This window comes from Salvelinus fontinalis, chromosome 36 (assembly GCF_029448725.1).
Source record: "Salvelinus fontinalis isolate EN_2023a chromosome 36, ASM2944872v1, whole genome shotgun sequence".
Taxonomy (NCBI): Eukaryota; Metazoa; Chordata; class Actinopteri; order Salmoniformes; family Salmonidae; genus Salvelinus; species Salvelinus fontinalis.
In genome coordinates, this window is record NC_074700.1 from 6,025,930 (window position 1) to 6,053,087 (window position 27,158).

A 27,158-nucleotide genomic window follows, 5' to 3' on the forward strand; every position below is an offset into this window, starting at 1 on the left:
TTGATTGAGGACCTCTATGTAGTTGAATGTGTTATCTTTTTATTTATTTTTGCTGAATTGTATTGTTCTATACACACACACGTGTATGTTGTTTTAATATTCTGTTTTTATTGTAATGTGTACAGGGCTATCTTGTAAAATAGATTTTAATCTCAATGTGACTCCTTGTTTAAATAAAGGTTCAATACATTTTTTATTAAAAACAGGAGGCAACAATGTCATACTCGTTTGGACCAGACAAGCCTGGCTTCCCTTGGCATCCAAGAATACACGTCACTGTTCAAAATATGTCCAACTGACCCAGATTGAGATTTATAATGGGCCGTTTTTGGATTGCGTAAACAATAACGGTTATCGTGTGACGGCAGGGATGCAATGTTGTGTTCCAAACAAAACAACTGCAAGTCCGCTTGCTCAAGTTCCTCAACGGCACAGCTGGGAGAGCTCAAAAAAGCACCTTATCGTTGAAGACTTCGAGTCGTGAAAGCGCATTGATCTTACATAGGAACCGTGCACACTTTGGAGAGGTGTGTGTCCACTTACAGACACCACTTATTCCTCTCAATCAATCCCTTGCGTCTTATGTTGCACCTACCCCACATTTTCCATATTACTGAACATTATCAACAAATGCAGCGAAAAGTACAGTAAATGTAAAAGGCACAAACTCAGTGTAATGTTTGGATTCAGTCTTTTGTCAGGTGAACTGTTGTGTCGTCAAATTTGGTTTAATAATTTCCCCATAACCTCCAAACTGTTCCCTTTCAATTGCTACCATGGTTATGCATATACTTTTCATAATTCTTTCTGTAAGAAACATTTAAATTTAGCTCTATCCATATAGGCCAATTCCCACGAGTGTAAAAGGTTACACTCAATCTGAATTCATTCCTAAACTTAACTATTTTTTTCCCTATTCCTGGGAACTCCTCTCAAAAAACATGTTTGTTTTGTATTTTTAACAATTAGTCCACTGTTGATACAGTACCACAATGTTTTGCATGTCAACAGTCAAGTTTGATGTATTTTGCAATCTCATGATGATGTGGCCAGTGACACTGTTTCTTGAATGTCCAATATCTTGAAAACTTGACATGCAAAACATTTTAGGACTGTATCAACAGAGAACTACTGAAAGAAAATAACAAAAAGATAGTTTTGAGTGGAGTTTCCCTTTAACCCTTAACTTAATAGATGTGAAACAGACCAACACAGAGTTAGCTAACAGTGTCAACTTAAAATGTCAAAAACCGACATTTACTTGACTTCACCCATAGACATTTGGAAAAACATAGACAAACGGGATACTTTGTTGACCTGTGCATGCTCATGTCTCCTGGTCTCTCTTTTCAAACAGAGGGCTGACATTTTCCATTGGAAGAGAAAATCGTCCTCCCAGGCACTCATGATTCATAGCATTGACAGTGAGGTTAAACATTAATGTTTAGCGGTAAACAGCTCCAGGTGCCCCTGAGGAGGTGAGAATGCACGCAAGCACACACACAGATTACAGTAAGCCCTCGCCCACCCTATCTAATGCCGTTAACCCTCAACATCAAACTCCAACTCAAGCTATACCACAATAAACAAAGTTCATATGCAGAAACTCCGAGACCATTGAGAGCTTTTGTAGTGACAGGTTGACGCAAAATCTATAACCCATCTCCGCTAAATTGTATCAGCACAATGGACAGCGCCCTACACAGTAAAGCAATGCCTATTCGGCAATAGATATTAAGGTACGCTACAAGATAGAACGAGTAATTCACCTATTACAAACAGGCTATGTGAATAAAGCATAATAAACTAGTTATTTTACCGCAGTGCCTAGCGAATCCTTTGGTTTTATCAATAGCACGCTTCCAGTCAGAATACCCGCCTTGGGCGAAGGCCTTGGCTGCGTTATTCCAGCCACTCTTCCTATAACCAGTTGCTATTAAATTAACCTTTTGGACAGAAAACCTGCGGCTGTAGGACTCTAGGCTAACCTGGGCTGGCTCCTCTGTTCCAGTATCGTCATGAACAGTCGGGGGTGGAGGGAACTATGGAGCCATCACCCTGGCGGCACTTGTGGAAGGGGGGGGGGGTTCTTCACGCCGAACTAGCAGAGCTCGACAGCATCGACGCTGCTGTGCTTGGCGGCGGCATTGGTGGTTTCATTTCTGATATCCATGGTGGCAGTGGCAAATTAGTTGGTTAGAGCTAAATAGGCTAATAACACAAACGCCTTTTATAGCTAGCTAAGAAGCTAACTGTGTAGTGGTGGGGCGTGAGACAGTCGAGTGAAGCAGCTTCAACTAAGCCTGACCCGTCCTTATAAATAAAAAATTACAGGCGGAGGCATATCTCGTTATTCACGTAGCCTACCATAGATGAGCAGTGTTTCCTCCGCTTTTTATGGAAACCCAAAGGAGTCCTACCAAACCGCCCAGAGGCTTTACATAACCCCCTACACACAAACTCTGCAGCGCGCTCTTTCCATGGTGCTGACACCTCGCAGCGAAGATACAGATTTGGCGCCAACCTGTCACTCAATCATTTGAACTTTTTTTACATTTTTAAATTAGGGACATAAAACTAAAACTGAGTTGGCACAAGTTTCAACAGAGGGCTAAGGCCCCTTTTGCCCTCGTGGAACCGGGCACATCTCTCTCTCTTTCTTCTCGCTTTCCCCAGTCTGTCCTCAACATTGTCACTTTGATTACCCAGGCCCTCGAAAGAATTGAGGAAGAGAGACATTGCGAAGGACGAGGTGATCAATAGGCAGGTAGTCTGGGTTGAAGAGGACACTTTGTTAGGGGGGGATGGAGAGAGGGATGGCAGAATGGAGGGATAGAGTTCTGGTAGTCATCAACCCACACTGTCCCTAATCTTAACAATTCAGTCACAAACTGGAGGTACTTCATGAAATTTACTTTCAAAGCTGTATGTTTGAAGAGCCTGTAACACTAGGGTAGATTATCACATTTCCACAGATTACTGTATCTAACCAGGACGTCTAGCTCATTCATCATGGGATTTGAAGTACTAGGAACTTGGTGTTATGAAGGTTATGGGCCAATATACAGTAATACTTCTCTATGGTTTCTGAGCAACTGAGCAAAAACAATCCCCCGCTGTCTCACAGCAATACTCTGAAAGTACAGTTAAAAGGGGTTAGGATTTAGAGAACAAGAGAAACAACACATCTGGAAGCTGCAGAAGGAAGGCCAGTAAAAAGAAATAACCAGACCCATACATCAGTATGAATGATAACCTGCAGATGGCATTCCAATGGCTGCCAAGACTCAAATCATTGGTGTAAAAACCTTCAGTATTGATACGTCGTAATTCACTGGGTTATCACCCAAGCCACTACCTGTTCACCCCGCTATCATCCAGAAGGCGAGGTCAGTACAAGTGCATCAAAGCAGGGACCGAGAGACTGAAAAACAGCTTCTATCTCAAGGCCATCAGACTGTTAAACAGCCACCACTAACATTTAGCGGCCGCTGCCAACAAACTGACTCAGCTCCAGCCACCTTAAAAATGGGAATTGAAGGAAATTATGTAAAAATGTACCACCAGCCACTTTAAACAATGCCACCTAATGTTTACATACCCTACATTACACATCTCATATGTATATACTGTACTCTATATCATCTACTGCATCTTGCCATCTTATGTAATACATGGACCACTAGCCACTTTAAACTATGCCACTTTATGTTTACATACCCTACAGTACTCATCTCATAGGTATATACCGTACTCTATACCATCTACTGCACCTTGCCTATGCCGTCTGTACCATCACTCATTCATATATCTTTATGTACATATTCTTTATCCCTTTACACTTGCGTGTATAAGGTAGTAGTTGCGGAATTGTTAGGTTAGATTACTTGTTATTACTGCATTGTCGGAACTAGAAGCACAAGCATTTCGCTACACTCGCATTAACATCTGCTAACCATGTGTATGTGACTAATAAATTTGATTTGATTTGATTTATTTCATAGTCGTACCCATATTCCAGTGAGGAGGAATCTAAACGACAAACAGGCGAAGATGTCAAGCTTTATTGGAGTAATGCTGGCAACTCCATAATCAGCTCCTTTCATACGAGACAGTAAGTGGAATTGAATGACACAGACATCATAAAAAACCCATGATGGGAGTCTCATGTAGGCCTACACCCACGCGTATGACACACACTCTCACTCAGCCCTTGAACACGGGCAGCGTTAGAAAAATAGAGTTTTGCAAAGTGTATGACGACAGATAAAGAAATGGGTGAGGTACAATATGACAAAGGCCACGGGGGTCTTGAGTGTGGTGCAGAAAATAAACTAGGCAGGTGGAATAACTAGAACACCACCAGAAAACATAATAAGAATCCATGCTTGATGGATCCAGACCACAGAAATAAAGACGGGGAACGGAGATAACATCTTTAAAATTAAAAGAAACCTCCTCCCAGGACATATTGTTAAATTCAAAATAACTGTGTGGGGATGACAAACAAAATACATCAGCGTACCACACACACCATCGCATTAAAAACACGCACTCTGGGGAGCTACTACAGTATAATGGATACTACTTTCAGCAAGCTAAAGTTTCAGCCAACGAGGTTTCCTCACATCCCCTTTCTGCAATGGCTGATTACCATCTCTGTGCGTCTACTCATCCCCCAGGATGACTATAACAAAGCGACAACAACTTTACATCGTGTAAAAGTGTCTGCAGCACCATTGAATGGAGCCTGGCCTTTAACTAATGATTAAATCATCTGCTGGGCTGTTCTTGTGATGACACAAGTGTGGTATTAAGTCTGCCAGGAACAATATACATGTAGATTTTAGTTACACAACTAAAGTATTTGTATAAGGACTAAGAGGAAAGGTATCTACCTGGTCATTAAAAGAAAATCAAGACAAATTAAATTTGATGATCAATACCATATGGACTATAGGTCTAGCTTATACGGTTGGCTAACTTTCAGCACTACAAACTTTGATATGTTGTTCCTAACCAAAGGGTGAAATCTGTCATCAGAAACAGACTCAATACAATCATTACATAGAACATTCAACAACTTGCGACAGATCCAGGAATTCAAACGATTCAGTCATTGATTTCAGTGAGAAGCACAACATCGGGCACAAAAACATGACGAAACACCTAGAGACGATTTATAAAATTAGATGAGTTTATTTACGAATGGCTGAGATTCTTTTGCAGTGTGTGATTTCTATAAGATCCCATAAAAGATTGTCATCATAAAAACACTGGCCATTCAAGATGGGTAAGTCTCCGAAAAAATGGCATTGCACACACAAAATACACATGCACATATCAGTACATTCAAGTCCATGTCACCAAAATAGATTTGATTTACAAAATAAAGTCTTCAATAAAAACATCTGGATAAGAGTTGTTTTTTTTTTTACAACCAGGTCAGAGTCAGAGCAAGTATTCAACGAGTGAAAAATCCAAGCTTTAAAATCATTCTGTTGTGTCGTTTTACTAAAATAGCAGAGCTACATATTCAGTTACAAAAATATATATATTCCTGTCTCTACTGCTGTGTTTTCGCTCTATGCATATACTGTAAGTCACTACTTAGAGTACTGTTGATACGATTGTTTTGCTAGGACATGTGAGAGACAAATGAAGATAAATACATACAACGTGACAGTGTTTTCAGCAGGAAAGTGGAGTCGGCATTTCTGAAGCCTAGTTATGTCGACCGGATTTCAATTCAAGTCAATGACAGGGAAATAAAGTAAGAACCAGTGGTGAGAAGTAGCCTAAAGTGTGAATCCTAAGGCAGGATTCATACAATACGAGCCGGGGACAATATTTACGAAAAATGTCTCTTTTCCAAAAGGGTACAATGTTGATGATGTGGGAGAATGATAAGCAACGGTTGAGCGCTGATGAAACATCTCTCTACATGTGCTTCTTCTGACCCTACCTAATACAAATTCAACACAGCTTCGACATTGAGAATGTGAATTTCCACAACAAAGTAAATCTATCAGCTACCTGAACCTGACAGCATGTCTCTGTAGGGGTAAACATCTCTGATTCTCCGAAACCAGTGATTGATTGAACTCCCGAAATGGTTTTCTAGGGGCTAGGCCAACGCCTCAGGCAAAAGCATTCAAGGGCATCGTTCTGGATGTGAGACGGAGACAGCGAGATAGTTTAGACTTTGACTCTAAAAATAAAGGCTAGAGTCTTTGTTTAATTGATCAGAGAGAATGCTCAACAGAGAGACAGGTAGCTATCTAAGTTCTTAGGGTCAAACTCCCCTTTCCTCTCTAGGACTATATACAACTTCTCTATTGGGACGGGGCGCCGTGTGATGTGAGGAAGAGGCAAGAGGGAAAAAAAAAAAAAAAAAAAACTGATTGGTTTTTTCAAGTGACGGATGACCACCCATCAGAGAAACCTAATGAACAGTTATGCGAAGGTCCCAGGTTCCTGTGATTCACATTTCTACAGCACAACACCCAGACATGGTACTCTGGCGCTCCCTGGCGTACATGTTAGATCATTACAGCCAGTCTGGATGCATGCACGCTGCAGGTTTATTCAAGAGAATGCATATTAAAACCTTCAACTTGGGGATATATGGCCCATCTGAGATCGGCTTTAACAAACAATCTACTCAAAATACTGGCTGATCATTATTCTGATGTCAAAACCTCCAAGCACCATAGTATTTAACATTCCATCTCTAAACGACAGGAATGGGCATATATTTTTTTTTATTCACATATATACAGCTATTTCAGATAATTCCCTGATTTTGGTCCTTTTCCATCCACTAAGTTATTGCTGAAGAGCGTAATGTAAATACTTCATAGATTATACAGTACACATGCTGACTGACAACTCCTCGCTGCTGTGGTAGAAAGCTTCACAGATCTATCTTTCTGTCAGTGAATGTTAAGAGCCTTTTGCAGGGGCCTCTTCAAAAATATGGATCCAATTTACACAGTGAAGTCTGTTTACAAAACGATCGGTTAATTCATTTGCCTTGACATCCTATTTCAATACATTCAGTGTGATGCAATCTTCTAGTTTATAAACCACTCTACACTTCTGTTCTAGTCAACTGGAGTTGTAACATAGTATTGCGCCGGGTTCATAAAAAAGGGGGAAAAGTCCATTAGCGTTCCCCGTAAAAATCCACAAACAACCAAGCATTTCGCTACACCCGCAGTAACAACTGCTAAATATGTGTCAAATCTGTTTTTTTTTTTTTTTAAATAAAATAATTGAAAAAATAATAATCTAAAGCCAAATTGTCACCTAAACGCCCCGTCTATACAGTGAAATGGACGACAATGGTCACAGCCTGGTCAAATAAGTAACGCATTTTCAAAAAAACGATGCAAAGTTTCAGTTGAGATGAGTGAGTAAGTGGATAAACATTGCGATGCAACACTGTCTGAGTCTGTACATTATCTTCTTTTGGAGTATAGCTCGGTGTGTGCGAAGAGTGTAAACGTGTCGTCTTGTCTGACATCCATATTGTACCATGTAGCAGCATGCGAAGTAGTGGGTAGAGAGCATTCAAAAACACATACATATGACTACACCTGAGTGTTCTAGAGGGTTTGAGTCCCTTGAGGGGGAAACGGTCTGTCATCGCACCCCAGCTTAAGGTAATTCCCCCTTTAAACACTCAAATAAAACTAACATGGATAACCCTGGGTAGAACTGTGTGTGAAGCGAATGGTAGGGGCCCCAGAGTCTTTCCTGACCAGGTTCACGTGGTCAGGGAAATACTCCTGGCCCAACAAATGAGCAATGGTATTGTTAGCTTAGTGATTATAGGCTTCTGTCTGCATGACTTGGAATGGATATTTGGAATGAGCATCAACTAGAGTGAATGATTGAATACAGGGCTGGGTAAAGACTGTACCCTTTGTGATATCGCCTAACACGAATTGTCTGGCGTCTTAAACAGCTGGATAGAAAGGCTTTGCAGCCAATTCACATATCAGCTCGAGTTAAAAGCTGAGAGAATCGTGGCTAAACTGTCATAGAAGAGGTCATTTGGGGGGGGGGGGGGGGGGGAACTGTCTGCACGTCCAACCCTTTACAATAGTAACAATCCAGCCCAACCCTCAACATCCCCCACCAATAAAACAAACACTACATTATAGAAACATGCAGATGTGTAAATAAACACTCTTATTCAGCATCTAGGACCTATGAAAAACACTGGCGCATTCACCACTAAAATGTATTACTACTACAGCGCCTCGCGTCATGAGTTTATCAGCCAGATAGTGTTCCTTGTTGAGTCTACACTACAGACAACGTAGGCCTATTGACTGACTGGCTAACTGACCGACTGAAAGCCAATGCGACCTGAACATAAGGAATGGCTATTTAAGTTACCCTGCTCCCCCCCAGCAGCATACATAGTAGAGACAACACATAGCATTGAGTGTCCATACCTGACATACCCCTAAACCCTCACTTCTGCTCACCTTCCCACATCCCAACAGAGAAAACACACTCAAGCGGGCATGACCGAAGAGCTAAAACACCCCTCGTTCTTGGACCACTTGGACCGCTCCTCCTTTTGGCTGGTGGTGGCGACCCGCTCAGTGGATCGGTCCATCTAATACAGAGGGGTGTATGGTGGGGGTGGGATCAGGAGACGCAGAGGGAACTGGGGACGGAGGCCAGGGTGCAGACGGGGGTGGGAAGGCCGTAGAAGATGGGGTCCGTGAGGGGGAAGAGGAGAAGAAGGAAAAGGAGGACCCCCAGCAAGTAGCAGGACAGGACGGTGAGGCGGTGGGGGTGCTCCAGGGCCACGCCTAGGGCAGGGAAGCCCATGTGGTTACAGAACGAGTGGCACAGCACCGGCCCCACCAGGTGACCTGACGACCAGAAGGGAAGGGAATGACAAGACTGCATATTATGCATACAGGTTGGCATTACAGTACACAGTAGTAGTGGATGGGCTGAGTTAGTCCCAATCAATGTGAAGTGCCTTGAGACATAGCATTTATGTAGAGCTTTCACTATCTGAAACAAAATGAATCATATATATATTAGGCGTGTGTGTTTTCAGTACACCAGAAAGAGAGAAACTGTAGGCTCGCCTGTTCTGATGAATATGAAGGCAGTGTAAGCTCCAAAGACAGCGGTGTAAGAGAACTGGAATACTGCAAAGCAAACAGCACAACAAGTCATTAACTAACCACTCCTAAACAATCTAATGGCGCATGGGAAAAGAAAGGCATAACAAGCTAGCAGCACAGGGAAGTGAAGGTAGAAGAACAATGAATATCGTATGGTCCTTACCTGCAGCGAGAAAGATCCCAGACAGGGTGCCCTGTCTGAAACGCAGCAGCTCGATCACGTGATGAAAGTGGGCTGCGAAGAAAACGGTTGACATTTTGCACAAGCAAAATCACCATTATTTTTCAAATAGTTGGGAACGGCACACTATCCTAGGAGAGTTCAGAACACTGCAACTCACAATTGATTGCATCCAGCAGTTTACAAAACACAGGTTAAATCATATTCCCCTTATAAAAACGCTCATCTTCGCATATATACACCGCAAATTTAAATGTAGTACATGGCACGGACGTAGACTTACATATCAGACACACACATTTTAAGAGTTGTTCTAATTAATTTGCTATTTTTTTTCAGTTGGGATCGAGGAAAGATCTAGAAGATCACCCTGTGCTGTTTTTTGGATGGGACTCACCCACTCCGAAGAAGAGGGGGCAGGTGAAGATGGCAGTGGAAGGACTGGTGCAGGGTACCAGCATGGGCAGCATACAGGCCCTAAACACCAGCTCCTCAGTCAGAGGGGCCACCACCTGGTTCCTCAGCCAGCGCATGTCACTGAGGCACAGAGCCCAGAACCACGGGTCTGTGGAAGGGAGAGAAAGCTTTAGAGAGATGAGGTATGCGATATTGTGCGTGTGAGAGATACTGTACACGTCTAGGAAAAATGGATGCACTTAGGGCTGAATCCTACTTTGAGATCGGCACACTTAACTTATAAATCATGCATTGGTGTCCGTGGGAGGTTTGAACAAAACTCAAGTTAAGCGTGCAAATCGTAGGTTAGTATTTAGGCCATAATCTAAATTTGACATATAGCAGAAATGAATAGTCTCCACTCCAGGATAACACAGTAATAGACATATTGGGTGAATAATAATCTCCAGACAGTCTCTCACCAAAAGTCACCCGTATCCCATCCATGAAGCCCCAGGGGCAGTCCATAGCCAGCTGGATCAGGGGGCCAACGAACAGGACCTACCAGGGCAAAGGTCAGAGGTCAACTAACGGTCAGACCATAGGCAGAGGTCGATCAAAGCGAGTTTCTATTACCATGGTGAGCAGCAGAGGCAGTATGATGGCTGGGATGAGGCCCTCAAAGCGAATGCCCATCAGAGCCAGCAACGAGGGACCAGACTGTGGAAGAACAAAAGGAGACATACTGATGGAATTCATGGAAATGTTTTCATGTGTATTAGGGATGTGAACGTTTAAACGTTAAAAAACTTTAAACAAAAAGAAAAATCGCTAACCGAAAAACAGCTTGGATGTTTTTCTTGCCCTGGAAAATTAAAAGCACAGTGCAGTAATCCCAAAACCTTATATTCTGTGTTATAGCCTAACTAGACGCTAGGCTATAAAGGCCTGAGGAAAGTTGTGTAATTTAAAGGTAGAAAGTAGACAACATAGTGGGTAAATTTCCGCAACAACTAAGAGCGTTGAAGCGCGAGGCTCAACTTCTCCTCTGTTTTGAAGCCCTGGCTACCATGCTGTGAACAGCGTGAAGCGAACCCGTGCACATGAGAGCAAACACTGTGTGTCTGTGTCTGTGTGACAGCATAGTGTTGCATCACACTCATCTCAGTATCCTAGGCCCTGCTTTATTGAAGTTGAGAAACTACAAGGCCAAAAAATTGCAAGATACAGCTTTTGACTCCGTCTGCCTGGTGGCCGACCTGCCTATACTGTGCCCCTCTCTCTCCCTCGCTCACTGTGAAAGGTGCGAGTGTTTGTGTTCTCGGAAGTACGGCAACTAAAATCAGTCGCCTCGGTTTCAAAAATACTGAATACTGAATTCCTAGTGGAATCTAATATTGACACAAAGAAATGGGAGTCGATGTGCAAGGAGTCGAGGAATCAATTTTTTGAGTCGACACTCCACCACTACGTCATAAAAAGTTTAAGATTCCAGTGCATCGGTTAGCGGGAGCCCAAACCAATCCAAATAAGGCATGCATCCATAAGAAAAATGATTCAAACCTTACGAATCAACGGTTTTTATTTTTTATTCAAAAAAATGACTTGAATCTGTAGTGACGGAATTGATGAGTCCTCTCCTTCAGCCTAACATTTATGCATGTAACTGCATATGATAATGATCTACAATTCAGATAACTGTGCCCACAGTGCGGGAGACGCAGCTGCTCACTCCAACGAGAAGGCGGCCTACCCTATCCCTGTTCTAGTTAGAGGTCGACCGACTAGGATTTTTCAACGCCGATATCGGTTATTGGAGGACCAAAAAAAGCCGAAACCGATTAAAATCGCCCGATTTTTATATTTATATATATTTGTAATAATGACAATTACAACAATACTGAATGAACACTTGTTTTAACTTAATATAATACATCAATAAAATCAATTTAGTCTCAAATAAATAATGAAACATGTTCAATTTGGTTTAAATAATGCAAAAACAAAGTGTTGGAGAAGAAAGTAAAAGTGCAATATCTGCCATGTAAAAAAAGCTAACGTTTAAGTTCCTTGCTCAGAACATGAGAACATATGAAAGCTGGTGGTTCCTTTAAACAAGAGTCTTCAATATTCCCAGGTGAGAAGTTTTAGGTTGTAGTTATTGTAGGAATTATAGGACTATTTCTCTCTATACCATTTGTATTTCATATACCTTTGACTATTGGATGTTCTTATAGGCACTTTAGTATTGCCAGCCTAATCTCGGGAGTTGATAGGCTTGAAGTCATAAACAGCACAATGCTTGAAGCACAGCGAAGAGCTGCTGACAAATGCAGGAAAGTGCTGTTTGAATGAATGCCTACGAGCCTGCTGCTGCCTACCACCACTCAGTCAGACTGCTCTATCAAATCATAGACTTAATTATAATACACTGCTCAAAAAAATAAAGGGAACACTTAAACAACACAATGTAACTCCAAGTCAATCACACTTCTGTGAAATCAAACTGTCCACTTAGGAAGCAACACTGATTGACAATAAATGTAACATGCTGTTGTGCAAATGGAATAGACAAAAGGTGGAAATTATAGGCAATTAGCAAGACACCCCCAAAAAAGGAGTGATTCTGCAGGTGGTGACCACAGACCACTTCTCAGTTCCTATGCTTCCTGGCTGATGTTTTGGTCACTTTTGAATGCTGGCGGTGCTCTCACTCTATTGGTAGCATGAGACGTAGTCTACAACCCACACAAGTGGCTCAGGTAGTGCAGTTCATCCATGATGGCACATCAATGCGAGCTGTGGCAAAAAGGTTTGCTGTGTCTGTCAGCGTAGTGTCCAGAGCATGGAGGCGCTACCAGGAGACAGGCCAGTACATCAGGAGACGTGGAGGAGGCCGTAGGAGGGCAACAACCCAGCAGCAGGACCGCTACCTCCGCCTTTGTGCAAGGAGGTGCACTGCCAGAGCCCTGCAAAATGACCTCCCGCAGGCCACAAATGTGCATGTGTCAGCATATGTTCTCACAAGGGGTCTGAGGATCTCATCTCGGTACCTAATGGCAGTCGGGCTACCTCTCGTGAGTACATGGAGGGCTGTGCGGCCCCACAAAGAAATGCCACCCCACACCATGACTGACCCATCGCCAAACCGGTCATGCTGGAGGATGTTGCAGGCAGCAGAACGTTCTCCACGGCGTCTTCAGACTCTGTCACGTCTGTCACATGTGCTCATGTGTTCAGTGTGAACCTGCTTTCATCTGTGAAGAGCACAGGGTGCCAGTGACGAATATGCCAATCTTGGTGTTCTCTGGCAAATGCCAAACGTCCTGCACGGTGTTGGGCTGTAAGCACAACCCCCACCTGTGGACGTCGGGCCCTCATACCACCCTCATGGAGTCTGTTTCTGACCGTTTGAGCAGACACATGCACATTTGTGGCCTGCTGGAGGTCATTTTGCAGGGCGCTGGCAGTGCACCTCCTTGCACAAAGGCGGAGGTAGCGGTCCTGCTGCTGGGTTGTTGCCCTCCTACGGCCTCCTCCACGTCTCCTGATGTACTGGCCTGTCTCCTGGTAGCGCCTGCATGCTCTGGACACTACTCTGACAGACACAGCAAACCTTTTTGCCCCAGTTCGCATTGATGTGCCATCCGGGATGAACTGCACTACCTGAGCCACTTGTGTGGGTTGTAGACTCCGTCTCATGCTACCACTAGAGTGAGAGCACCGCCAGCATTCAAAAGTGACCAAAACATCAGCCAGGAAGCATAGGAACTGAGAAGTGGTCTGTGGTCACCACCTGCAGAATCACTCCTGTTTTGGGGGGTGTCTTGCTAATTGCCTATAATTTCCACCTTTTGTCTATTCCATTTGCACAACAGCATGTGAAATTTATTGTCAATCAGTGTTGCTTCCTAAGTGGACAGTTTGATTTCATAGAAGTGTGATTGACTTGGAGTTACATTGTGTTGTTTAAGTGTTCCCTTTATTTTTTTGAGCAGTGTATTTAGAATTCAAGGCACACTTAACCAGCATGGCTACCACAGCATTCTGCAGCGATACGTCATCCCATCTGGTTTGCGCTTTGTGGGACTATCATTTGTTTTTCAACAAGACAATGACCCAAAACACCTCCAGGTTGTGTAAGGGCTATTTGACCTGGCCTCCACATTCACCCAACCTCACCCCAATTGAGGTGGTTTGGGATGAGTTGGGCCGCAGAGCGAAGGAAAAGCAGCCAACAAGTGCTCAGCATATGTGGGGACTCCTTCAAGACTCTTGGAAAAGCATTCCTCATGAAGCTGGTTGAGAGAACACACAAAAGTGTGCAAAGCAGTCAAGGCAAACGGTGGCTACTTTGAAAAATCTAAAATATATTTTGATTTGTTTTACACTTTTGGGGTTACGACATGTGTTATTTCATATTTTTGATGTCTCCACTATTATTCTTTAATGTAGAAAATGAGTAGGTGTGTCCAAACTTTGACTGGTACTGTATCTACAGAAATAAGACAGAGCCTGCTTCTGTTGCCTGTTTGAGCGTTTGTTTAATAGCCTACTGATTCCGTGAGCACCAAGCCTAACGACATGTCAAGTAAACAAATGTGGCTATTTTTAATCTTGGCTTTGCTGTTATATAGGCTTTACACTTTTTTTCGTTGGAACAGCTTCTGTTATTATTTATAGTGTATTTAATGTTTACACTTTTGTCAGAGAAATGTATAATAATAATGCTAATTTTTCTTGATCTGCTGCTTATGAATATTAGAATAATAATTCATATCATTAGTAGGCTTAGTATAGCAGCCTTGTATCACCACAATCGAGCTGTAGGCCTTATAAGCACATCGTGTTTAGTCTTAATGTAGGTCGGGTAATGTAATTATGTGGACGAGCACAAAACACAATTTTAGTCACGTCCGAATCTGCCATATCAGTTACATGGCAGGACAGTAACAATTCTAGCCAGAATAATACCGTTTTTTGCCGAACTCCTCTGGTAATCCTAATCCGGTGCGAATCGACATCCCTGTGTTTTGAGAGAAAGGTCTGAGTTTGTCGGGTGTTGCTTGTGGTTTGCGCAAGAAAACAATAACTGATTAGATCAACTGATCTAAGCGCTGCGCATAAACTATATATGAATGGCCTACAGTACATGTTGCCTATCAACTTTCACAGAATGCTTCTGTTTATATGTTTTGTGCGTATGAATTTAATATTGCTCAACTGCATCAGTAAAAAAATATTGAGCCTATGTAATGCAACCCTTGCTGTTCATAGATCGCAAAAGCAGCAGCATACAACTGACCTAATTTACCATTTCCAAACAGTTAACTTTCTCATCCAAATGCATCTCAAGTGCAATTGCACTGTTTAGCTCCCATCTGAAGGCCGGGGGCATTTAGGACATCTACTGCGGATCGCTAAAATATCACACTTCCTCAATTCAAATATTATAGCGACACTATAGGAAAGATGGTCTGGTATGGTTTAGAAACTTGGGAACCAAGCTAGTGTTAACAGTGTGGCCCTACCAGCTGAACATGTTGAAATACTGTATCTTCATGCAATAAAAACCTCTAGGCTTCCGTCATAACTGTACATTTATTGGAGAAAAATGTATTACAGTAAAAATTAATCCTGTCTGAATCGTCCTCTGGAATAACCGACATTCTGGAGTAATAATTACATAGCCAACGTCCTCTAGTAATACTAGTCCCGTGCGAATAGGGCTTTGGTCACGTGCATACGTGTCACGTAAAGAGAGCAAGGATTGAGGGATTAAGGAATGTTTTTCCTAAACAAATTAGGGATTTCCGATACAACTTTCTAGTCACACGGCTGTAATTATGTTGCCGCTTCTGCAACACGGACAGCGCGATAAACACGTTGATGTTCTGTGGTGTTCGCTGCAGCTGGGAGGAGAGAGAGACAACGGGTGCTAGTCACAGTCACTCGCTGTCTTTTTTTTCCTTTTTTTTAACACAGCGCAGCAAGTCTGAGCCTAGCCGGGCACAATCAAATCAATTGCAGGTTGGACACCCTCTAGTTATTTGTGGTTAATTATTTAATCAAACAGGGTGCCTAAAGCATCAAACAAACTCCGTGAATATAGTTGATTTGATTAAAACAAATAGGATGTGCCAATTTGGAAAAATAGACTTATTTTGTGTGTGTGTGTGTGTGTGGGGGGGGGGGGGGGGGGGGGGGGTCATTACAACCAATGACACACACACATAATGTGTGTAAGTTTACATACACCTTAGCCAAATACATTTAAACTCAGTTTCACAATTCCTGACATGTAATCATAGTAAAAATGCCCTGTCTTAAGTCAGTTAGGATCACCACTTTATTTTAAGAATATGAAATGTCAGAATAATAGTAGAGAGAATGATTTATGTATTTCATCACATTCCCGGTGGGTCAGAAGTTTACATACACTCAATTAGTATTTGGTAGCATTGCGTTTAACTTGAGTCAAATGTTTCGGGTAGCCTTCCACAAGCTTCCCACAATAAGTTGGGTGAATTTTGGCCCATTCCTCCTGACAGAGCTGGTGTAACTGAGCCAGGTTTGTAGGCCTCCTTGCTCACACACGCTTTTTCAGTTCTGCCCACAAATGTTCTATAGGATTGAGGTCAGGGCTTTGTGATGGCCACTCCAATACCTTGACTTTGTTGTCCTTAAGCCATTTTGCCACAACTTTGGAAGTATGCTTGGGGTCATTGTCCATTTGGAAGACCCATTTGCGACCAAGCTTTAATTTCCCGACTGATGTCTTGAGATGTTGCTTCAATATATGTACCTAATTTTCCATCATCATGATGCCATCTATTTTGTGAAGTGCACCAGTCCCTCCTGCAGCAAAGCACCCCCAAAACATGATGCTGCCACCCCTGTGCTTCACAGTTGGGATGGTGTTCTTCGGCTTGCAAGCATCCCCCTTTTTCCTCCAAACATAACGATGGTCATTATGGCCAAACATTTTTGTTTCATCAGAACCAAAGGACATTTCTCCAAAAAGTACAATCTTTGTCCCCATGTGCAGTTGCAAACCGTAGTCTGGCTTTTTTATGGCGGTTTTGGAGGAGCGGCTTCTTCCTTGCCGAGTGGCCTTTTAAGGTTATGTCGATATAGGACTCGTTTTACTGTGGATAGATACTTTTGTACCTGTTTCCTCCAGCATCTTCACAAGGTCTTTTGCTGTTGTTCTGGGATTGATTTGCACTTTTCGCACCAAATTAAGGTCATCTCTAGAAGACAGAACCTTCAGGCGTTTGGAAATTGCACCCAAACATGAACCAGACTTGTGGAGGTCTACAATTTTTTTTCTGAGGTCTTGGCTGATTTCTTTTGATTTTCCCATGATGTCAAGCAAAGAGGCACTGAGTTTGAAGGTAGGCCTTGAAATACATCCACAGGTACACCTCCAATTGACTCAAATGAAGTCAACTAGCCTATCAGAAGCATCTAAAGCCATGACATCATTTTCTGGAATTTTCCAAGCTGTTTAAAGGCACAGTGAACTTAGTGTATGTAAACTTCTGACCAACTGGAATTGTGATACAGTGAATTATAAGTGAAACAATCTGTATGTAAACAATTGTTGGAAAAATTACTTGTGTCATGCACAAAGTAGAAGTCTTAACCGACTTTCCAAAAATGTGTTTTTAACAAACAATAGTTTTGGCGTGGTTGAAAAACGAGTTTTAAATGATTCCAACCTAAGTGTATGTAAACTTCCGACTTCAACTGTACATACACACACAAAGCCATCGATCACGCGACACCACTTATTCCTATGTAAAGTCTCATTAGCGCATTGAAGCCAAATTAAGTCGGTTACGATGGCGACTCATGGAGACATAACATGTGCAGTTTGAGCTACTCCAGGGCCTTTTCTAATTTGGGAAAAAGTCCGTCCTCCCTCCTCCGTGACCCGTAAACCCATAAGTGGTTGAGGAGAGTGTCAATACATTAGTAGGCAAATGGAAGACGGTCCTCCCCTCATGATAGTCTCCTTTTGGCAAAGAAACACAAGTGTTTCCAACCAGAATCCTTTGCAGAAGAGTTTTGAAATCTGCCACACCCCCTTTGAATCAGCTATTGTTTTCTCTAACATTTAATAATTGTATTTTACTTATTTTCTATAAAATGTATTTCACAACTAGCAATTTAATTTTTTATCACTTTATACATATTTTGGGATTCCACCCTGTAAACGTAATTTGACTGACACGCGATTGGAGAAGGGGAGTCTCATTTCTAACAAATGCATTTTCGTCCCCTTTCCCTCTCCTCAAAGCATCTCCTCGATTACCTTTGACCTTTTTCAAAAGGTGGCCAGAGAAGCAGGAGTTGAGCAAACCAATTGAGAAAAGACCCAGGAAGTGATGGGGCTGGCTACCTCAGTGCTGCCTCCTCTCATTGTGTAACTAAAGTTGAATGCTGACCCGGGGTACTGCAGGCTGCCATTAGATTCCAAGAACACAGGATGAGATGTTACTATCCTTTGTGCAAGCACTTCCAAGAGTTCATGAACAGTAAGACTGGTGAAATTTGGGGAGCGCATCGTCAGTAGTGTACCTTTGGTTCCTAGGGTGTTTCGGCCTTTCACACTATACACCCTCCCCAAAGGCGGCCAGCGACAGGGTGATCAATCCTACGCTTGCGTCCCATTCCCAATTAGTCATAGGAGTTGCCTTGTTGTTGATAGCCAACATCCCATGGGACTATGCATGGCGTCTTCCTCCCTGAGTCAAGCATTGTTGACCGCATACCTCCTGGCCCTCTCACTTCGGGGCCCAGCTGGGGTCTTTCCTCTTCATCCAGAGCCATTGACTGCTGAGAGGCCAGAGAGGAAGCAGGAGTTGAGCAAACTAATTGAGAAAAGACCCAGGAAGAGATGGGGCTGGCTACCTCAGTGCTGCCTCCTCTCATTGTGTAACTAAAGTTGAAGGCTGACCCGGGGTACTGCAGGCTGCCATTAGCAACTAACTTATCCTTAGAATTCTTCTGCGTGTGATTTTTTAAATAAAATCAGTTCAAGGACATACAACAGGTGTATTAGAAGCAATTATTGGTACAACCATTGTCCCCCCCCCCAAAGAAAAGATTACACGAAGATTGCAATTTTTCCGTTCACTATAATGGGAGATCCTGTTTTCTGCAAACAATGCTTGCATTAATGCGGTCAGCCCTGAACTTCCGTGGCTTCAATGAGAAGGGTCGCTCTCCCCTGATTAAAACAGATCAAAGATTTTAACCAAATTCGTAGTCAATGCACTTTGCCTTTGTAGGGCAGTATAGCAGTCAGCCTATAGCTGGGTTTCATAAGGCGGCGCACAATTGGCCAGGCGTTGCCCGGGGAAGGCTGTCATTCTAAATAAAAATTTGTTCTTAACTGACTTGCCTAGTTAAATAAAGGTTGCTGAGACAGTGCTGTGTAGAGACTCACCATCACACCAGTGTACATTTTCCATGCCCACACGAAGACAGGCGACATGGCAGATACGATCAGGACACTGGTGAATCGCCTCTTGATAACGGCCGGGTGGTCTCTGGGGGGCAAGCACGTGACGGACACACAAGCAGACACGTGTCAAAATTACATTTTGTAAACAAACAAACCCCTCAGAAGCTAGTATAATAATACTGTAGTTCAGCAGGAAACAAAATAAATAAACCCAGATGCGTTTGATTGCTTGCTAATTTACCAGCAAATAATGGAATAAGCAAAGGCTTTGATTTCTGGTCAAACAGACGAAAAGGGGTTCTTAGATAACATCTACCAGAAAAAGTATTCAGGTAGGCCTTTTAAAAACACAAAAACAGAATAAATGTTGAAGTTAAGACCCCTGACAACTAATATCAACATTTATTAAATGTTGCTGAAATGATTTGCCTTCTGTAAGTTTAAGAAATATTGCCTAGTGTCTTGTCATTCTGTTACAAAAAAACATCTTTAAAATATTTCTTAATTTCTCTCACTCATGAGATAGTCAGAAGAAAATACTAGTTGGTAGGTATATCAACTTTGTTTATGATTTATTAAGTGATTAAAATGTGTCATTCTGTTACAAAATCCGTAACTGAATAAATCTTTAACAGAATGATTTCAATTAATTGTCTAAAATGGGAAATGATAGTCACAAACCAGTTGAGTCACCTGCTACTGTCCTCCCTTCCACAGGTGTTAATCAACTTCACTTACTGTAGTATATAACCAAAATAGTTTTAAAAACACAAGGTGTCATATTATAGCTGACACCCCATTCTTTCTGCTGACATCTTTTAATCTTAATTCAGAGTAGATATTTAACAGAGTTTTTTTGAAAATGTGGGTCCCAAACTGAGGAGATTCTGTCATTCTGTTACAAAACTGTACATCTGCACTGTTCTTAAGTAAAATGTTTTTGTAAACTGTTCAGGGGAAATTGTTAAAATCAGTTCTTGTGCATAGAGTTGTAATGGTTTCTTTAAACTTTGGAATCAATTATTTTTGTTTGGCATACATTTCAAGGTGAAAAATCGGAGTTCGGCCATCGCTCATCCATATATTTTTATGTACATATTCTTACTCATTCCTTTACACTTGTGTGTATAAGGTAGCTGTTGTGAAATTGTTAGATTACTTGTTAGATATTACTGCATGTTCGGAACTAGAAGTACAAGCATTTCGCTACACTCGCATTAACATCTGCTAACAATGTGTATGTGACAAATAAAATTTGATTTGAGTCTCAGCGTCATTCTGTTACGATGGAATTGCCCCCAGACTGCTGCACGCAAGCCATGCTAGCTATTTAGTTCCCCAATTTAGCTAGCTACCACCTAACAGGCGCCGACAGGCTAGCTAACTACAGCTCCCACATTCCTCTGCAGCATTTTCTACGAATCAAGAAAGTAAAGAAATTGAATAAACACGAGGCTTACCTGGGTAAGTCACTTCTCCATACGTATAAACTCCCGACGTAGGAGCAGGCAAGCAGCAAACAGGACAGTACAGACACCCAGCATATTCCGTCTGGAGGAACAAACTCGCCATTGCCGCGCCACACTTGGTTTGACATAAGATTTGGCGTTAAATCGTCATCCTCTACCATGGCGAGGGGACAGAGTCAATGGTTGTGTTCAAACGAAGAGCTTATGTCGTGGTGTAGTAATTCGTGAAAAGATTCATAAAAGCAAGATAAGAAAAATGTCAGTTCTCGATCACATATCCTGGCGGTATAATATAACGTCATCACGTTGCGTCGGATGCACACCTTCCCATGATCAATGCACTGAGGATCAATCATAGGGTGCGTTTGTAAATTCACTTTGGAGTGCCAGTAGGGCTCAGAGTGCGCTCTGGGCGTTCGTAAATTCAGAGCGTTGTCAGATTGTCAGTTCGTAAATTCAGAGCGCACACTGGACGCTCTGGCCGAGGAGTAGGGTTGATCCGAGGGTTCTGATCTCACAACGGTAATCAAGAACCCAAGCTAACTCCAGACATATATGAGAGAACACCTCCCTCACTCTGACCATTTTACTCGCCCTGGCAGAGCTGGTTAGGCAGTTTTCATATTATCCAGAGCGTTGGTGACTGTAACTGTTCTGCTGGGAACACTTTAATTACGCTTTTTTTTGGACGTTTACTGACACCGGCCATATTCAACCGGTGTTGAGCGTTCATAAATGCATCAGTTATTCTGCGCTCTGGCACACAGACGAGTGCTCTGAAATCGGAGTAGATAGCCAGAGTGAATTTATGAACGCACAATAGAGTCCCACAGAAGAGAGCTGTGCTCGAATACCCATACTAACAAACGGTATACTACGTACTTAATGAGTATATACTGTTTGTTAATGTTGGTATACTGTAAACGAACGGTATCCTTTCAATTGAGGGTACTAGCTTCGCCTGTCTACCGGAAGTTGATGCTGTTGCTATGCAACCTCTTGTTACCGTAACAAATTACTAGCAAGACATTTTATGACTGGGTGTGTTAGTAAATTCAATCTGGAGTGCCAGAGTGCGCTCTGGTCGTTTGTAAATTCAGAGCAGAGCGTACACTGGATGCTCTGGCCGAGGAGTAGGGTTGACCCTAGCGTGCACCCAAGCTAAGAAGAGATTGCTCTGAAATCGGAGTAGATAGACAAAGTGAATTTACGAAAGCACCCGAGTGTCCTTTGAGAACGCACAATGACTACACCACTTCGCGAAGAATGACGGGAATAATCAAGTCAATAAACATTGGGTAGTTAATTAGATAGCATATAGTTAATATACTGGCAAGTTTGATGTATTAGTAGTCAACTAACATTAGGTAGCTAGCTAACATACCGGTACGTACTGCTGTAATGATATGCTAGGTGGTTCGCAAGGATAGCATAGCTAACAAATTGTCAGCCAACATAATGTGTAAGGTAACTTATTTGAAAAGTCATTACTTTATTACATTGCTCAACATTTTCTTAACATTTGTCATAATTAATTACAACAATGAATTCCGCTCTCGTTGGACTTCGGCTGCATATTTTCCGCCATTTTCTTCAAATCTGAAAACGATGTGAAGCCACGCCTTTTCTGAAGAATTGTATTATGGGCCCTAAAAGCACAGAAATAGTGTCCACTGCTTGTATACTTTGTATTTTGGAAAATGTAGTATGACATCCGGGAACTTTTGGCATACTAACTATATCCATTCTATGACCAATAAGCATACTATGTACTCAATTTACATCAGACATAGTATGGTTAGTGCAGTTAGTATGAATATTCGAACACAACTGAGGTGTGATAATACCCATAAAACCTAGCGGTCAAACAGGGAAATGGTTCCAATTGTTTTCCACCATTAATTTTTCCGACAGGGTATTTTAGAAACACTTAAAATAAGGGCTGTGTCGAGTGTAGGCTTCCCCTAATGTGATGTTTTGATAACCAAATAACCAAAATCTCTCTCGGACAAGGTGACTTTTATCAATATTTATAAGCTCCAGCACGTCATCTCTAGCTGGCACCTTTGCTAACAGGTATTGTGTCAATTTAAAACTTGCACAAGACACTTCACAGAATTGTCCATTTAAAAAAACGTAGCCATTTTATTCACTACATTTAGCTCACTTTAGTTCATCCAGAGATTCTTACCTTTTCCTCAAATGGTCTTGTCCAGATAATCATGGCATTTGTAGTTCTTTATAATAGCCACATTAGCAGCTAATTAGCATTTCATTTTTGGGGGGTAAATACAGGCAAATATATTGATTAAAGTCACCATGTCATAGAGAAATTTACACGGTTATCAAAACGTCACACCAGGGTAAGTCTACACAAAACACAGACCTTATTTTAAGTGTTTCTAAAATCCCCTCCCCTAATTGGAGTACATTTATGGACAACAAGGCTTAGGCTTCTTCAACCAGCTTCTACATACTATATACATTTGACGTACGCAGTATATTTTACAAAAGTTATCTTTTGTTTGTTTTTAGTCCCATCCTTTAGCTCCACTCAACCCCTCCCATCTACAATGCCTTCGGAAAGTATACAGACCCCTTGACTTTTTCCACAATTTGTTACGTTACAGCCTTATTTGAAAATTGATTAAATAAAAAAAATCCTCAGAAATCTAAACACAATACCCAATAGAATGCTATTTATTGACTACAGCTCAACGTTCAACACCATAGTGCCCTCAAAGCTCATCACTAAGCTAAGAACCCTGGGACTAAACACCTCCCTCTGCAACTGGATCCTGGACTTCCTTACGGGCTGCCCCCAGATGGTAAGTGTAGGTAACAACACATCCGCCATGCTGATCCTTAACACGGGGCCCCTCAGGGGTGCGTGCTCAGTCCCCTCCTGTACTCCCTGTTCACTCATGACTGCATGGCCAGGCACGACTCCAATACCATCATCAAGTTTGCCGATGACACAACAGTGGTAGGCCTGATCACCAACAATGATGAGACGGCATATAGGGAGAAGGTCAGAGACCTAGCCGTGTGGTGCCAGAACAACAATCTCTCACTCAACGTGATCAAGACAAACGAGATGATTGTGGACTACAGGAAAAGGAGGACCGAGCACGCCTCCATTCTCATTGACGGGGCTGCAGTAGAGTAGGTTGAGAGCTTCAAGTTCCTTGGTGTCCACATCACCAACAAACTATCATGGTCCAAACACACTAAGACAGTCGTGAAGAGGGCACGACAATACCCAGGAGACTGAAAATATTTGGCATGGGTCCTCAGATCCTCAAAGGTTCTACAGCTACACCATCGAGAGCATCCTGACTTGTTGCATCACTGCCTGGTATGGTAACTGCTCGGCCTCCGACCGCAAGGCTCTACAGAGGGTAGTGCGTACGGCCCAGTACATCACTGGGGCCAAGCTTTCTGCCATCCAGGACCTCTATATCAGTCGGTGTCGGAGAAAGGCCCTAAAAATTGTCAAGACTCCAGCCACCCTAGTCATGGACTGTTATCTCTGCTACTGCACGGCAAGAGGTACCGGAGCGCCATGTCTAGGTCCAAAAGGCTTCTTAACAGCTTCTACCCTCAAGCCATAAGACTCCTGAACAGCTAATCAAAGGGCTAACAAGGCCCCTCTTTTACGCATCTGCTACTCTCTGTTTATTATCTATGTATATTACCCTTAACTCTACCTACATGTACATATTACCTCAATTACCTCGAGTAACCGGTGTCCTCGCACATTGACTTTGTACCAGTACCCCCTGTATATAGCCTCTCTATTGTTATTTTACTGCTGCTGTTTAATTATTTGTTACTTTTATTTTTTTTAATGTACTTAACACTTTTTAAACAGAAATTATTGTTGGTTAAGGGCTTGTAAGCATTTCACTGTAATGTGTACACCTGTTGTATTCGGCGCATGTGACAAATAACATTTTAATTTGATTGGATGCCACCTGTGGTAAATTCAATTGATTGGACATGATTTGGAAGGCACATACCTGTCTATGTAAGGTCCCACAGTTGACAGTGCATGTCAGAGCAAAATCCAAGCCATGAGGTCGAAGGAATTGTCCGTAGAGCACCGAGACAGGATTGTGTCGAGGTACAGATCTGGGGAAGGGTACCAAAACATTTCTACAGCATTGAAGGTCCCCAAGAACACAGTGGCCTATCATTCTTAAATGGAAGAAGTTTGGAACCACCAAGACTCGAGCTGGCCTCCTGGCCAAACTGAGCAATCGGGGGAGAAGGGCCTTAGTCTGGGAGGTGACCAAGAATCCGATGGTCACTCTGACAGAGCTCCAGAGTTCCTCTGTGGAGATGGGAGAACCTTCCAGAAGGGCAACCATCTCTGCAGAACTCCACGAATCAGGCCTTTATGGTAGAGTGGCCTGACGAAAGACACTCCTCAGTAAAAGGCACATGAAAGCCCGCTTGGAGTTTGCCAAAAGGCACCTAAAGGACACTCAGACCATGAGAAACAAGATTCTCTAGTCTGATGAAACCAAGATTGAACGCTTTGGCCTGAATGCCAAGCGTCACATCTGGAGGAAACCTGGCACCATCACTACGGTGAAGCATGGTGGTGGCAGAATCATGCTGTGGGCATGTTTTTCAGCGGCAGGGACTGGGAGACTGGTCAGGATCGGGGCAAAGATGAACGGTGCAAAGTACAGAGAGATCCTTGATGAAAACCTGCTCCAGAGCTCTCAGGACCTCAGACTGGGTTGAAGGTTCACATTCCAACAGGACAACGACCCTAAGCACACAGCCAAGACAAAACAGGAGTGGCTTCAGGACAAGTCTCTGAATGTCCTTGAGTGGCCCAGCCAGAGCCCGGACTTAAACCTGATCGAACACCTCTGGAGAGACCTGAAAATAGCTGTGCAGCAACGCTCCCCATCCTATCTGACAGCGCTTGAGAGGATCTGCAGAGAAGAATGGGAGAAACTCCCCAAATACAGGTGTGCCAAGCTTGTAGCGTCATACCCAAGAAGACTCAAGGCTGTAATTGCATCCAAAGGTGCTTCAACAAAGTACTGAGTAAAGGGTCTGAATAGTTATGTAAATTTAATATTTTTATTTTTTAATAAATTAGGAAAAAAAATCTAAAAATCTGTTTTTGCTTTGTCATTATGTGGTATTGTGTGTATATTGATCAGGGGGGAAAACGATTTAATACATTTTAGAATAAAGCTGTAACCTAACAAAATGTGGAAAAGGTCTGAGTACTTTCCGAAAGCAATGTATCTCTGAACACCATCCAGTTTTGATTTCTATTTGCCATATATTATTAAACTGTGCTGTGATGTTTCACAAAAGTTCTGAACCTTTCTAGTCTCATAGTATCTACAGATTGTAAATTAAAGATACATTTTTTTAAGAGTATTATTATATTAAGGGCCTCCCGAGTGGCGCAATGTCTAAGGCACCAGTGCTAGAGGCGCCACTACAGACCTGGGTTTGATCCCAGGCTGTGTCGCAGGTGGCCGCGACCAGGAGACCAATGATTGAAAATTGACCCAGCGTCATCCGGTTTAGGGGAGGTTTTGGCCGGCTGGGATGTCTTTGTCCCATCACACTCTAGCAACTCCTTGTGGCTAGCCGCGCGCATACACACTGACTTCGGAGGCCAGTTGTACGATGTTTCCTCCTACACATTGGTGCGGCTGGCTTCCGGGTTAAGGGAGCGTGTGTCAAGAAGCAGTGCGGCTTGGCAGGGTCGTGTTTCGGAGGACGCATGGCTCTTGACCTTCGCCTCTCCCGAGTCCATATGGGAGTTGCAGCTATAGGATAAGACTGTAACTACCAATTTGATATCACGAAATTGGTGAGAAAAAGGGGGTAAAAAAATGTCAATTAAGAGTTATATTATAAAATGTATCGATTGACTATGACCTTTTAAATCACTCAGCAGGGCTACTTGCAGAGTTAGCAACAGGTAAATGTTGCAATTCGTCAGCCATTCCCGAACCTGTGACCAAAAACAAGCTACATACAGTATGGACAGTCCCAAAAGAAGACATTATCTAATGATTCTGTCTCTTCACAGCAAAATCTTCAGAACTGGGATGGTTGTATCCCCCATATAAATAACATTATACTGTTTGCAAGAATTTTGTATAATAATTTAAATTGAAAAACAGCTGTACATTTTTTGGTCCTTAAATGAAACTGGTATGCTTTTTTATACAGTACCAGTCAAAGGTTTGGACACACCTACTTATTCCAGGGTTTTTCTTAATTTTTTACTATTTTCTTCATTGTAGAATAATAGTGAGGACATCAAAACTATGAAATAGCACAAATGGAATCATGTAGGAACCAAAAAAGTGTTAAACAAATCAAAATATATTTGAGATTTGAGATTCTTCAAAGTAGCCCTTTGCCACCCTTTGCCTTGATGACAGCTTTGCACACTCTTGGCATTCTCTCAACCAGCTTCACCTGGA

At 42.5% G+C, this 27,158-nt stretch overlaps 1 protein-coding gene across 1 annotated transcript; it reads right to left on the reverse strand.

Moving 5' to 3' along the window:
* Positions 1–5,174: 5,174 nt before the first annotated feature.
* Positions 5,175–21,115, reverse strand: LOC129835080 (CAAX prenyl protease 2-like). The gene is made up of 8 exons (XM_055900448.1): positions 20,674–21,115; positions 19,196–19,298; positions 10,375–10,458; positions 10,221–10,299; positions 9,740–9,907; positions 9,325–9,396; positions 9,123–9,185; positions 5,175–8,897 (listed from the first exon to the last, which is right to left on the reverse strand). The coding sequence occupies exons 1-8, from the start codon at positions 20,841–20,843 to the stop codon at positions 8,668–8,670; spliced, it is 969 nt and encodes a 322-aa protein (XP_055756423.1). The 5' UTR covers positions 20,844–21,115; the 3' UTR covers positions 5,175–8,667.
* Positions 21,116–27,158: the final 6,043 nt, after the last annotated feature.

Bases quoted from the DNA above. Each gene is read 5' to 3' on its own strand.
- LOC129835080 (XM_055900448.1), bottom strand. From the start codon at position 20,843: ATGGTAGAGGATGACGATTTAACGCCAAATCTTATGTCAAACCAAGTG. The intron at 19,299-20,673 runs GTAAGCCTCGTG...CTTGCCCCCCAG, and splicing joins TGGAGAAGTGACTTACCCAG to AGACCACCCGGCCGTTATCA. The intron at 9,186-9,324 runs GTAAGGACCATA...TTTGCTTTGCAG, and splicing joins TGGGATCTTTCTCGCTGCAG to TATTCCAGTTCTCTTACACC.